Source organism: Dermacentor variabilis, chromosome 3 (genome assembly GCF_050947875.1).
Source record: "Dermacentor variabilis isolate Ectoservices chromosome 3, ASM5094787v1, whole genome shotgun sequence".
NCBI lineage: Eukaryota > Metazoa > Arthropoda > Arachnida > Ixodida > Ixodidae > Dermacentor > Dermacentor variabilis.
The window spans coordinates 12,808,946-12,823,552 of record NC_134570.1 but is presented as its reverse complement, the minus strand read 5'-3'; the positions used below and the strand labels follow the sequence as shown (position 1 = coordinate 12,823,552).

Genomic DNA, 14,607 nt, shown 5'->3' with positions numbered 1-14,607 from the left:
GTATATCGGACAAACCAAGTCATCACTTCCCATATTTAGTAACTACGTTTGATCATAAAAATGCCAACGGCACTATCTAAGAAGTTTAGTTGGATGGCGAATCCCACTGGTGATAAAGTGAGGGTGTGTCGGGCCTTGCAAAAGCTGTCGTTAAATACTTCTGATGTACGGATAGTAAATAAACTTGATTTTTTTATACAGGATCTTCAGTCTAAATAACATGCACCAAGTTAGGAGAAGGCAACAAAAGCGAAGCTCACTACGCAGATATGACCAATAAACAAAACACAAAACTCCCAGTCATCGCCTGGCGGCGGGAAGTGGCGAATAGAAGCAAGAACTCCGTATAAACGAGAAGAGTATCTATCAAAGAAGATCGGATTGCGTGCGGCGATGCATTCTTTCTGCGATGAAAAATAGTTTTCACAGTACACATTACTGAACCGCCTTTCACAGATACTACAACTGCATTGCTTGGGGTTCTTTTGTTCATTATTTTGCCTCTTCTCATTCTTTTTTGTTTAAATAGCAAGCACATAGCTATGTACTGAATATTTGGGCTCAAACACCTAATGTCGTACTAATTTGCCGAATAGAGTAACTTATCACTCGCATTACTCTTATTTACTGATCAGCGGTTCAACAAAAGCGGTGTAGATAAGAAAGAGACACTAAGCAAAGGAAAGCGATCATTGATGGAGAGAGAGCAGCACAGGTAAATGACCCACCGTACGTGAGCGGGTCTTCCTTAAAGTTGACCAGGCTGTTGCTGCCCCTCCAGTCGAAGGTGAAGCACATGTAGTACGGAAGCCTTGCGAACGACTGCACCAGATGCCTGCCGAGGAACCGCGTGCGGATCACGTCAGGTCGTTTCTTTCTGGTTTCTTTTTTTTTTTATCTCTCGACATGATAAAATTAAGGTTTCTGATTCACGTTTATAATGCCAGAAGCCAATCGGTGCTTCCATATTGTGCGATTTGTCTCCAGAGCTGTATACATACAATGTGAAGTCTCGAACTTTTACTCCTAACTACACGGCGTTCATACGCGGTCTGCAATAAAGCGTAGATGGTGCCACTTCAATTTGGATGTCCATAGATTTTGGTGCTTTAATCTACTTCGTTTCATAGTTTTTCGCATAATCCAAAATCTGCAATAAATGTTTGTTTTTCGGTTGATTTGAATAGAGGCCACGGAGTTATTTTCTTTTTCACGAAGGAAATCAGAAAAAAATACTAAATGCAGGTGTTAAGACATGACTAAGTACTACATGATAACACGTCGTCTTATGTTACATCTTGTATGACCAAAAACCAGATGGTCGAAATAAATCCGCAGACGATGACTTCGACCTTCTTCCCGTACCTGAAGGTGGTTCGGTGCTTAAGCCACAAACAAGACAAATTCGATTTCAACGGTGCATCGTGGCGTAATGGGCACCAGACAGAACCAACAAAAAACAAAAAGGAAGAGGACGACAAACGGCTCTGATAGCGACTAAAATGCTTGATTAAAACGAACCAAATAAAATGTAAATAGTCATCAGGTGTGCTAAAAAAAGAAAAGGCAAGGAATAGCGGAGGGGAGCAATTTCAACAAGAAGGCCAAAGTCATTCGGCTGCTCGCCGTTGTTTAACAAGACAAATACCGGTAGAGAAGTGGCTGAGAGGTTATAGAAGTTGCCATATCTTCGAGAACTCGCATAACTGTGTTAGTTAATTGCTCGTCTGTCGGTTTGTCCTCCAAGGACATCAACCTTTTAGATGGTATGCGTGATCACTGTTGCATTTTTCTACCCCTCCGTCATTTCCTACCTATTTTTTTAACATGCGTAAGAATTGTTTACAACTATTTATATGGGCCTATTAATAAATTATTTCAGTAGCGACTAGCACCGTTGCCCATCTGCTTCGATTGTGTGTGTCTTCTGTTTGCCGCACATTACGCCGTAGCAATGAATCTGTACCAACTAGCCCAAATTTCAGCTCCTCTTGACATCAATAAAAAACTTTTTTGTTCATAAGTACTAACGCCGACCCTGATCACGCGAGCGACATTTACAGAAGAATAAGAAGGGGTGGAGCGCATACGGCAGGCATTGCCATATCATGACCGGCAACTTGCCGCTATCCCCGAAAAGAAGATGTACGATCATTGCATTGAACTGACATATGGACGCACATAGTGGCTGTTATTAAGCTACGGACAGATGGAAATGACGTGCTTGACCTTTGCCTCATTGGGGAGGTGTGCCACCACGAAGGCTGGCTGCTTTTAAGTACAGGCAACAGACGGGTGTTAACCGGGGTGCATGATGGAATCTGCATCGTGCGCAAGCTTTTGCGCTAGACAGCAAAACCCAAAATAATAATGGCGATGAACCAAGGGCAGCCTTTCCATAATTGTTGCTCTTCTTTTACTAGCAGGGTAACAAAGAAGCTTGAGAAGAAGCCTAGAACCGCGCAACGAGTGATGGAGTGAAAAATATTAGGCGTAAGCTTAAGAGACAGGAAGACAACGGTGTGGATTAGAGAGTAAATAAGAGTAGCCGATATTCTAGTTGATATTAAGAAGGGAAAATGGAGCTTAGGCGGCCATGTAATGGGTAAAGCGGATGACCGATGGCCTATAATAGTCGCAGAATTGGTGCCAAGGGAAGGGAAACGAAGTCGAGGACCGCAAAGAATTAGGGGGTAAATGAGGTCAGGAAATATGCGGGCACAACTTGGAATCGGATAGCGCAAAACAAGGGAAAATTATAGATTACTAGGGGCGGCCTTCGTTCTCAGTGGACATAATAAAAGGCGGCTGATGATGATGACAAAATCCCTAATCAAAAAAGAGCAACCGTTATGGAAACACCGCCCTCGGTTCATCGTCAGTATTATTTGGTGTTCGCCCGTCTAAAGCAAAAAGCTTGCGCAGGATGCGGATTCCATCATGCCTTCGGGCGAACAGCCGTCTGTGGCCTGTGGTGAAAAGCAGCAACCATTCGTGATGACGCCCCTCTACGATGAGGAAACAGGTCAGGCATGTCATTTCCAGCAGCCCGTAGCTTAATAACTATGACTATAGGAGCCAATAACAGTGTGAACTACACCCTTTAAGACCTTAGCAGTAGGAAGAAGCGCGCTCATCCAAAAACACCCTTGTTGTTTGATGTCAGGTATTGGCCAACAACAACAAATAAAAAGAAAAAGAAACAGCAGCGAAATTCGAGTCATTTCAAAAGATTATCTGTTACAACGGTCATGAATGGTTATGCATTAATATAACGTTAGCAGAACAGTAATATAACCTTATCATTCCTTTACTTTATTAGAATAAAAATGTAACCTCAAACTTACCTTTCAAATCATTACGCTTACATCATCACTAGAATAAATAACAGGTGTCCTTAGCTATAGCCTAAGAGACGCGAAGCGAACGCCTTGTAAAGCCTGCTGTAATCCACCTTAATCCTCCTTAATACAGCTTAATCCCCCTAATTGAACTTAATCCACCTCAACCCGATCACTAATAAATCATTAATTAAATTTGCTAATCACTAATCATCTCTTATAGACGGCTGGACATGCTTTGGTTTGTTTCTGGCCTTACTTGGGTTGCGTGATATGTTATGTACTACACAACACGACCTTGAAACATTGAGAGCTAAGGCTTTCGCCTTAAAGGGCTCCTCACCAGGTACCACAGCGAATTCGGTTATACACTGGAACTTGTTACGTGCCCTCTATAGGGAGTGTTCTGCCGCAAAAAGTTTTCAGATCGGCTGATTAATAGCCGAGATATATATAGTTCTGTGCCGCGAACCCAGGATCTCACAAGGCGAGCTCCACTGCATAGTGAGACACTCCCTCCACTCGCCCCGTCTGGAGGCCTCCGTAAACGAAATTCCTTCCCTGCGTTCTCCCATACCGAACCAGGAGTATCGCGTTACTCCTACGTCAAGAGCCTCGCCTTTATTTTTGTTCTCGCCTTTCTTTTTTAGTTTTTTGCGGCGCTGCGCACTTCCGCTGACGTGGCGCGCGAGCTGTTGTGATGTCTCGTTTGGCGCAGCGCATGATTTTGCGCGCTGTGCACGGGGACACATGACTAGCCGTATAATTTAGCGCTACACGAATACTGAGGCAGAACAAGCGGATCGCATAGCGTGATCGAGTGCTGGAACACGGTAGAAAATGGCATAGTTTCGGTACCGGCGCACCTGACTGCACGAACATGGGAACAAGCAGACGAAGCGGAAGTACATCTCTCTTGCTCCGGTGCGAAGTAAAACAAAACAAAAAAAAACACGCAGGAATTCCGTTTATGCGTTTTATTATTTCTCTAAACTTCGATTCGTCAATTCAAGCAGCAGATCATACAAATAATAAATGTTGCCTCGAATAATTCTCAAAGTCACATGTCACCACGAGCGACGTCACACTGCGGACCCGACCGCGTAGGCGTATAGGACACAACGACGTCACCGTCCGGCTTGGAGAGCGGTCGCCGCGAGAGAAAGTGAAAACGGCGTTCGGATTGAAATTTCAGACCTTCCCGCGGCGCGTAGCGATATAATTCTTTGCAAACACGATCGTTAGCGTGCATTGTATGCTCTGCGCTTGTCAGCTTAAAATGGCCAGGCCTGGTGAGGGGCCCTTTAAGAATTACGTTTTCCCTTCGCCAGCATAGAGACACGAAGGTACCCTGCTCGAAGCCGAGCTGAGCTAGCACAACCTTTTCAGGCAAGCGACAAGCACTAAATATCTCAGTTTTAATCAAAACAAACCCTAATCGGTAATCAGCTGCCCACATTTGAACTGTGCTGCTGCTACGGCTTAATAAAAACAAAAAGCGCAGCGGCGTGCTTGCCGATGCTGTGGAAACACGACGGGCTACGAAGACCTGCTGGTGCAGCGGCATCCACCTAAAGCCCACCCACTTGCACTGCAGCGCTCATAGCGGCCGACGCCGGCATTCATTGCATCCGGTGTCACCCAGGAGGACGCGGACGACACACGAGCCAGTATTATGCACTACTGCGCACGTGCTTCCTGAAGGTATCAATGTTGCCAGATTCGAGACCCTCGCTATGTAATAAACATGAAGAAAGGGGTCAACCGAGGGGCTCGATGTTTTATTCATCATAAGAAGCCAACAAATAATGACACCAAGGGCAACATAGCGGAAATACTTGTACTTACTGATTAGATTAAATAAACGATAAATTAATGGAAATGAAAATGGATGAAAAAAATCTTGATTGCAAGTCCAGGTTAGTCTGGTTGTCTATAGCTGTGTTACGGCGTTCAGCCAGTCGTTCGGCGCGCTGTTCGTCTGTTTCCTGGGCGATTCTCTTCATTTCGTTCCAGGCCTCCTCCTGCTCATGAGAATTGTCGCCGTCCGCCGCCTCAACTGTGTTTGCGGCGCACGTGAGCTCGCCTTTTCAATTCTCCGACATGTTATCAGGCATGCGACGCAGCTGTCGAAGCGAGCGGAGGTGAGCGCAACTATGAGGAACGCGGTGTGACGTCATGTGCCTCCTCGGAGCACGGTCACGGCAAAATCGCAAGTTCGCGACCAGTAAAGCTTTCGCTTTAAAACAACTTGTCGCAGGTGGGGAACGATCCCACGTCTTCGCATTACGCGTGCGATGCTCTAACCAACGGAGCCACCGCGGCGCCATTCTCCCATCCCCTTTCTTGAGTATTTATGTTTTAGTACTAGTACTAACCAGTGCTTGCAAATATACGCCAAACCGGCTATCCGGTTTAACCGGAGGGAAGTGAATCCGGTCTTGAAAACTGGTTATCCGGTTATCCAGATTTTAAGAAACGGACATCGAGACCGTCCGATTTAAATAACCGGTTAGCCGGACATACTAATATTCGAACCTACTACATTTTCCCGCTCAAATTAATCTAAGCGCCAGCTACCTTACTCCACGCGCCAGTGAATATAACTCAACTGCCACACAATTAATCTCAGCGCCAAATAATTTATCTACGCATCACATATTTTAATGCTGTCACCAGTGAATTTAATCCAACGTAAAGATGCATTTGCGGAGGTGTTTTAGGATGTTCAAAATAAGGACGAAATGTTATAATTTTGCGCCGACCAAACATAACAGAAGGGCTTTCTTGAAGAGCATTGTCAAGTGACTACAAAAAAGCCTTTCCCGCGCGATATATAATCGCAATATTGCACTGTTATGGACATTATATTATTGCCAAGAACAGGTCATGCACAATGTAGCTATTTGATGGCTTTGCTGACATGTACTGATACAAAGGGGTACATAGCAGCAAACCTTTGATTTCTAAAGCTGATAAAAACAGGCTGAAAAGAGCGTCACGTAACCTCTCATCATTTTGTTTTCTACAAGGCCTTTTGACATGGATAATAAATGAACGACCTACGAACAACATCTGCTATTATAACCACGTAACGCATCTGAGATCACGTGAAAGAGGGTGTTACGGGATCTCACGTAACATTCGCCAGCATACTCCTGATTCTCAACCATATTAACATGGATCTCAAACGGTCGGGCTTCGAAGGAGCTCCGTGATAGTACTCACGGAGGGTACGCTAGACCACGTGGTAAAGGATGTCACGTGACCTTGCGTAACTTTCGGAAGCCCACATGTGATTCACAAACACACAGAGATGGGTGTCAAACCAACGGGAATAACAAGAGCTATGCGATGGTACACACGTAGCGAACGTCAAATCACGCATATTTCGTTAGCCCATGCGTGATTCCCAATAATACTGACGTGCGTATCAAACGAACGGGCTTCGAACAAGGTCGCACGTACATCACGTACTTCAGACACGTGAAGAACAGTCACGTGACATCACGTAACTTTAGCCAGACCATGGGTCCCATGAACCATGGGTCCCAGGCACCAACCATGCCGACATCGATATCAAACGAACGGGAATCTCAAGAGCTACGTGATGGTACGCGTAGCGAACGTAAATTCACGTGGGAAAGGGTGTCAGTAAGTTAGAATAGTTGGGAAGTTGATTAAATAAATTAGACTAACTATAGGTAGAATGAAATATAGTTTTCAGCATCCCCAAGCGACGGCAATATATATATATATATATATATATATATATATATATATATATATATATATATATATATATATATATATATAACGAAATAAAGCGTTCAGAAAAGAGTGAGGAGCAGGCTTCTGCGGAAAAGAGCGTTTGAGAGGAAGGTGACTTCGCGCTCCGCTTGCGTGATGTGCGCGCGCCCGCAGAACTTGGCGGAAATGCTCAGAGCAGCGCATGCTATGCGCGAAGCGTGTTTCTTCGCCAGGCCCGAACAGGTGGTTCAGGACCCCTTTAACTGTCGCGCTTTCCGACTGCAATCAACTTCCAAACGCTCTCGTTTTACCGCGGACACGTGTTGAATTAGGCTGATTGGTGCATTCCGGACCTTGAAGATAACAACGCTAAAAACAGGACATTGACGAGCGTAGACGAACACGGCGCTCACTAATAACCAATTTCATTGCGTGTCGTCCTCAGTATGTACTGCCAGCAGTGTTAGGGGCGAAAAAATATTAAGGAAGGAAGACAAACAAGGACATCAGACACCACTGCCAGTATTATGGTGTCACGTGGGGGTTAAGTATACATGGCCTCACTGTGATGTGACGCGACGAACCTTCGCAGCCTTCGGCATTCATCAAAGTGCAGGAGAATATGCCAGAGTGCCTTCGCTACATTGCAATAAGTTCACGTACATATACAGCACGATACTCCTTATATATTTATATTTTATTGCCTGACACTAATCGTACTCCCAGTAACGTTTGCGTCGGCACGGAATAAAATTTCTTTTTATTTAACACGCTGTTTGTTTACCTTGTTCTTGGTCCTGTTTATAGCGCTGTTATAATTGGAAGCACCGTATTGCTGCAGCCCTCCCTGAATACGTTTTCGTTGCGCCTCAGCCAATAAAATGTTTCCATTTACACTTGCTCACTCTGTGATGTGTACATGATGTGCGCTCTTTTTGTGATACAATGCTTCGGTGCATCCTGTACTCTCTCTTTTTTTCTTGTGTAATTCTACCCCGCGAAAATCCCATTTCGGGGGGAAGGGAGACTGCAGTACTGGCAAGCGAGTATACAAGCAAATGGGCCGCGACATGGCCCTACGAAAGCTGGCTCACTGCTTGGCGAAACCGCTGGGGAAGATGGACATGCCGGGGTTCTCCATGACTACTTGCAGAATGACTTCACTGTCCATGGCGAGCTCCCCCAAGTTGCCGGCCGTGTCCAGGAAGCGTAGTAGGCGCTGTTTGTATTCCTGCGGCGACACCGACGCGGATCAATCATTCCATGTTAGTCTTACATTTATTTATTTATTTATTTATTTATTTATTTATTTATTTAGCTTTATAAGTAAAGTTCCTATGCACAGTGTTTTAGCACAGATTATCACACGTGTTCTGACGCCCATTGGCGAAAAGATGTCAGCGGGAAATACGTCTTGATCTTAGAGGGTGCTGGACTATAATCGTTATAATGGCGAAAGCGGCGCTTGAAAATAGATATAAATTGAACTAGTTTTCCACGTTCCGCCCCAAAATGCAGTTGTATAGTCTAGTAGTGGGAGGCACACCGTAGAATACAATTTCGCAAAGGCAAGGGGAAGTCATGCGATATACGAGAAACAATACGAAGAGCGCGAAGAGCAGGTTGTTTCGCATATTTGGCGCGTGAAAAGAAGCTTAGCGTTTTGTCGACGTAGAAACCAAGGTAAACAGTTGCCCATTGTAAGGTTTTCTTGCGAGCTGGATCTGACCACTGGATCTTATTTCATATAATCGATATAGCGGCCCCACCCACAACACGGCTTTCATTCATTCATTCATTCATTCATTCATTCATTCATTCATTCATTCATTCATTCATTCATTCATTCATTCATTTCCGGAAGTATACTATGAACAGCTCGGGGCTTTTGTCACTTCACTAATGCAAAAACCTGATAAAATACCTTAGTAACCATGCCTAGCTTCAATACAAATTACTTCAACACAGGTGCCATGTATCAAATGAACATACTTAGGGACGATCAATAAGAGTTAGAGGCATTTAAGCCTGTGCATCGAATGCGAAAGCAGTATGACTCCTGCGCGTGATACTTTTCACTTGGTCATGTTCTCGCACTGGGCAAGGTCAATTTTGGGAGTGGGCCAGGTCGCTTTTGAACGTGGGTCAACTCAATTTTCGAATTGGGCGAAGTCAATCTTGTGGATGTGGGCCACGGCGTCCGTCCGACGCCGTGGCTGTTCACCGTAGGATTCCGCAATGCAAGCAGCAGCAGGTCCAGCACCGGGAACGCAACGTCATCACTTAATTACGCAGGTTTTGTGACCCTCGGATGTTAAGCCGGACGCTCGCCTGATTTTCCGCTTCACGGGGCATATAATGCTTTCGCATTAAAATTTTGTCAACTATGGAATCGTCCTTTACCTTTGAAGGTGCACCACTTTGACTCGTTCCGTCTTTGTCGGTGCTTGCATACGTGCCTTGAAGTAACATGATGTCTTGATGCTTTAAGGTTCTAAAACGATTCGGCAGACTATTCGCGATCCTTTTACATCCGTAATGAAAACCACCAAACGCATCCTGAGTGGCAAGTAAAATTATATCATAAGATAGCACAGCGTAATCATGGACACTTGATTCCAGTTTCCTTATGTAAGCTTACTTTTCTCATTTTAGTTGTTTCGCAGGTCGAAAAAAGAAGAGGTGAGCAAAGCTCAGCCGATGTTTCTTTTTTACGCTGTTTCAAGGTTTCTAGGCAGGAGGTGTGGTACACGTCTGTCACCAAATTTTCTCATCATCATCATCAGCCTATTTTATGTCCACTACAGGACGAAGGCCTCGCCTTGCGATCTCAAATTATTCCTGTCCTGAGTCAACCGATTCCAGCTGGCACCCGCAAAATTCTTAGTTTCATCACCTCGCCTAGTCTTCTGCCGTCCTCGACTGCGCTTCCCTTCTCTTGGCACCGATTCTGTAAGCCTAATGGTCCACCAGTTATCTAACCTGCGCATTACAATGCCTGCCCAGCTTCATTTGTTTCTCTTAATGTCAATTAGACTACCGGAGATCCCTATTTGCCCTCTGATCCACACCACATTATATTCCTGTCTCTTAATGTTATGCCTAACATTGTTCGTTCTCAGTGCTATTTAAAAACGCGTCACCGATAGTTGGGTTTTTTACATTATGGCGATCAAAGTTTCCCATTGAAGGATGCGTACTGAGGACTCATATGCTAAAAAGGTTAGTTTTATCACCACCCTTGACAAGATGAATCAATAACTAATGCACTACCGAACTTCGCTGAGAAGTCGGTAATATCGTGGCGCCAAAATTTCGGAGGGTGCGCAACTATCCACATCGCAGGCGAAATTACGTTGGCTTACATTAGCTCCGGCGTAAATATGTACTCAACCCTTCACGATCACATAAAACTAAGAAAAGCTCAGTGCACATTCATTCATTCATTCATTCATTCGGGCCTCAGATACACACGTAGGTTTTCAACGAGTGCAAACAGAAAAAGAACTACAATAAAAAGGACGAAGTTATAGTAACGATTATTGACATGTTTCTTCTTTCTTGTTTTATTTTTTGAGCGAATGGAGAGAGAAAATAATTCTAAAATAATGCTTACTACTAGTTCTCCTGGCACATGCTCTTGTCTGTTTATGGCTATTATAGGGACGCGTAAATATTCATGTTCCTAATTAAGCAATTAGGAAAAAATATGGAAATTGAAGTCAATACGACATTTCCGCGGGTGCGTACAGAACACAAGAACATCGGCGCGACACATGTTTTGCAACTGAGGCAGTTGTTCACGTTGCCTCGCGACCACCGCTAGCTTTTGAAAGTGGAGGCGCGACAACGTCCTTACGTCAACGTTATTGTCGTCCTTACGACAAGACCCTTGCAAGGACGACGTCCTTGCAAGCGAAACAGTTTACGATCGATGCTCGCACAATGAAGTCTAATGACCGCAGAGATAATTAATGCCGCGATATTGTGGCGAGCGTGCGTCCTCCATCTGTGCCTCCGTGCGAAGCACAGAGTGCGCAATGTTTTATCATGATAGCAATCATTGGGGCACTCCAGGCGCATTTTCGCCGTAGCCGACGGCGACGCCGTGATGTTCTGTATAAATTCCAAGGACGATAACACCGTCGCTCAACCTGGCACGCACGAGGAAGAAAGCGGAGAGCAAGCGCGCCGTCTTCCGTCGCGCTAACGGCCGTAGGGGGTCGGCAGGGAGGCAAGGGGGGTGGCGTGGTGCTCCGGCAGCAGCTGCACATCTCGCGACGGGGGGGGGGGGGAGGAGGCAAGGGAATCTGACGATCGCGACTCCATCTCGACGTATGGAGGAAAGTGGGGAGGCAGCGCGGGAGAGAGAGTGGGGGGCTTCGACGCCGCCAACATGTGCGTACTTTGGGCGCCCGCGCGTCGTCGCGCTCGCCGTATCTCGAAAGGGGTCTGCAGTCGGCTCATAGCTTTGTGCGCGCTGTGTTCTCGCCGCTCTCGAGTTGAGGCGACATACCGCACGAAAGTCGCTTCGCTCGCTGCTGCTGCCGCGCTTGCTCACACCAGCGTTTGACAGCGAGTATTCGCGCTCATCAAGTGTGATGTGTGCATGTTTGCTTGCGCGCGCTGACATCACGCTTGTCAATTCATTTATTAAGCGAATGTTTCCATGTTAATACGGCCGATAAAACTACTATCCTTACTTCGTATAACTGTCTACTAAGTTGCTATCGCAATAGATGCTTCGCCTTTGGGGTGAAACTGCCACTTTCTTTTTATCCAAGCAGTCACATTTTATACTTCAGCCAGGGATTTATATGTGCCAAGGCTGTGCCTCAATTTGTGATGTCCACAAACTCTAAAGGATATCGGGGATAATATTATTGTTCCATACATACCGCTAGCCTCCATATGGACGTCGTTACGGCACATGGGAAAATACATTGCATCAAAATACGAATGACAAACCTGTACACTTGTTAATATTGCAGTTAACAAGAAGTCGTAGTTACCCAGTACAGTAAGGGCATGTGACCTTTCTGAGCCTGCCCTTAAAGATGAATGAACAACAGCAACACAGAAGCAGAAAATGAGCAACAAAATGCATATCGGCATGCGCAGTACTCAGTAACAGAGTAACACTTGAAATGAGTCGCGGGATCGAATCCCGGCCACGGCGGCCGCATTTCGATGGGGGCGAAATGCGAAAACACCCGTGTGCTTAGATTTAGGTGCACGTTAAAGAACCCCAGGTGGTCGAAATTTCCGGAGTCCTCCACTACGGCGTGCCTCATAATCAGAAAGTTGTTTTGGCACGTAAAACCCCATAATATTTTTACACTTGAAATGAGCCTCAGAAGCACGTCACACGGACATATCACCCATGCTCGAACGCCACCGCAGCAGCTTTGTTGCGGCAGTTTCTCGGCACAGACTGCCACCTAAAAGTATCTCGTGTTCTGCGAAATACTTAGCGTCCCCGGCTGTGGCGAACTACTCTGCCGAGGGGAAAGCGTTTCTTGAGCGCATTGGCGTCCGACGATGATTGAAAGCACAACGGCGTTTCTATAGCTCCTGTCTTCGCAATCCTTGCTCGTGGCGTGATTTTGCGAGCACCGCGGGAATACCAGGCCCCGCATTCACAAAACTTGTATTTACATATAGGAGGTTCTTCCCATCGGCAGCCGTTTCGGTGTGCACCACTCGTGATAGCGATTGCCCTGGTACCGAGGCAATCGACGTGGCAACAGCCAATCGCATATACGGTTCTTATGTAAGAAATGACTTGTGAATTTTTTCTTGAACATCCGATACGCAGAAGACAAGTCTGCTTGCGCTGCACGTGTCGCACTGTAAGCGAGGCCCCGGGTTTGTAACAGATTCTCGTAGTATGAATGAGCTACTGTGACGTAGAGGAAGGAAAAGAAGCGCACATTCACAAAGACAAAGGGAGCAAAGTATTTGACGGCTACATTTCGACCGAACGAGAACCACATTCGATTATTTTGCTGCTTGCCCTCGGACTCTCTCTTCGTATACGCCAGGTCGATTTCCGGGGGCGAGTCAATTCAGCAGAGATTCCGACGGGGCCCATATTTTCCAGTGCGATGGACGGTTTGATTATAACAACGGCGAATGCCCCGAGGATAAATGACCGGTTCCCAATTTACTCCGTTCCATCCACGTTTTATGGCTCCCAACGTCATCAATTTCTCTCTCTCCTTGCCGACAATACGCTTACGTATGACACTGACTACTGCACGCGCGGGGCTGGCCTCTTCCTGCTTACTTTTATTTTCTCACGTCAAACTCTACCCCATGTTGTTATAACAAACTATATATATATATATATATATATATATATATATATATATATATATATATATATATATATATATATATATATATACTCTCCCGGGTGCTTCATGCGTACGCAATCGAGAAATGAACAGAAATGCTATGGACGAAGAGGGTAGGAAGCCTTTTACCGCCCTTGCCTCTGCCTGTGTCTGAAAGCGTCGAGGCCTGATCAGCTCCCACACATCGATCTTCAGAAACCTGCCTTCTTGATAGCTTGTAGCCCGCCCCTGTCGTGCTCCTTGTATAAGGTTACATCTTCATTTTTATATTTATTCACATCACCAACCTTCCTACTCACCGTCTGTTTTCTGTTTGGTGCCATTTTCTCGGGCATTTGAAGCAGTAGGAGCCTGCAAACTCACGTAGACGAACATTGCTTGTACATCTACTTCATATCTCTCCATGAGAACACACATAACTTTCGATTATTCATGAACTTTAAAATGTGCACCACGGGATTTAAAAACATGAGAGGGAAATATACTTTTTTTTTCTTTTTCTGACCGTGAGACGGGACAGCGACCGAATGCTTACTTTGCTACAGCGTCGCTTTTAACGTACAACTTGTTGCGTCTATACGCAGGTAGGCATAAATTTCTGTTCCACGGAGATTTCTTACACGGAAATATGCCAAATTTTGCATGGAGATACAGGGTGAATAATGAACAACAGCTCTATAAATAGAGTGTGTGAATTAGAGACGGCTGCAGGAAAACATTGTCCCTGCGTCTTTCTCCGTTCATTTTTATTGGTTCCTTATTAACCACTGCCAAGTTGCCCAGTTTACTGTTGTCCAAGTTACATGGCAATTTGCTAATACAGGTGTGCGTACACTCGCCATAATTGCAAACTAAGAGAGAGAGAAAGGATGCATGGAAAGGCAGAGAGGCTAACCAGAGGTTCAGTTCCGGTTGGCTACCTTGCAAAGCTTTTGGAATCTGTATCATCTTAGTAGTGGATCAATAATTTAGAATCAATAGGAGCAAAATAGTTTTCAGTTCTTGTGCGTATAAGATTTGATACTATTTAATAACTAGCACCTGGCTGTTGGTGTATGATGTGCTTAGGTCAAACCCGCTAGGGTAGCTTTAAATTTGTTGTGTTGTAATGTTTCTTTTTGTTTGCTTTTACTTGGTACGACTGATAGCAGTTCTGC

The 14,607-nt window shown here is 45.2% G+C and overlaps 1 protein-coding gene and 1 non-coding gene across 2 annotated transcripts in view; both read right to left on the bottom strand.

The window, feature by feature from the left end:
- The window catches only part of LOC142573907 (uncharacterized), a 97,644-nt gene that overhangs the window by 37,505 nt on the left and 45,532 nt on the right, over positions 1–14,607 (bottom strand). Inside the window, exons 4-5 of the mRNA XM_075683114.1 lie at positions 8,186–8,322; positions 729–835 (exon numbers count right to left, since the gene is read on the bottom strand). Of these exons, the coding sequence (XP_075539229.1) occupies positions 729–835; positions 8,186–8,322 (244 nt within the window). The remainder of the gene's footprint in view (positions 1–728; positions 836–8,185; positions 8,323–14,607) is intronic.
- TRNAT-CGU (transfer RNA threonine (anticodon CGU)) lies at positions 5,594–5,666 on the bottom strand. Its single transcript has one exon. It is a non-coding gene; the product is annotated as a tRNA-Thr (tRNA).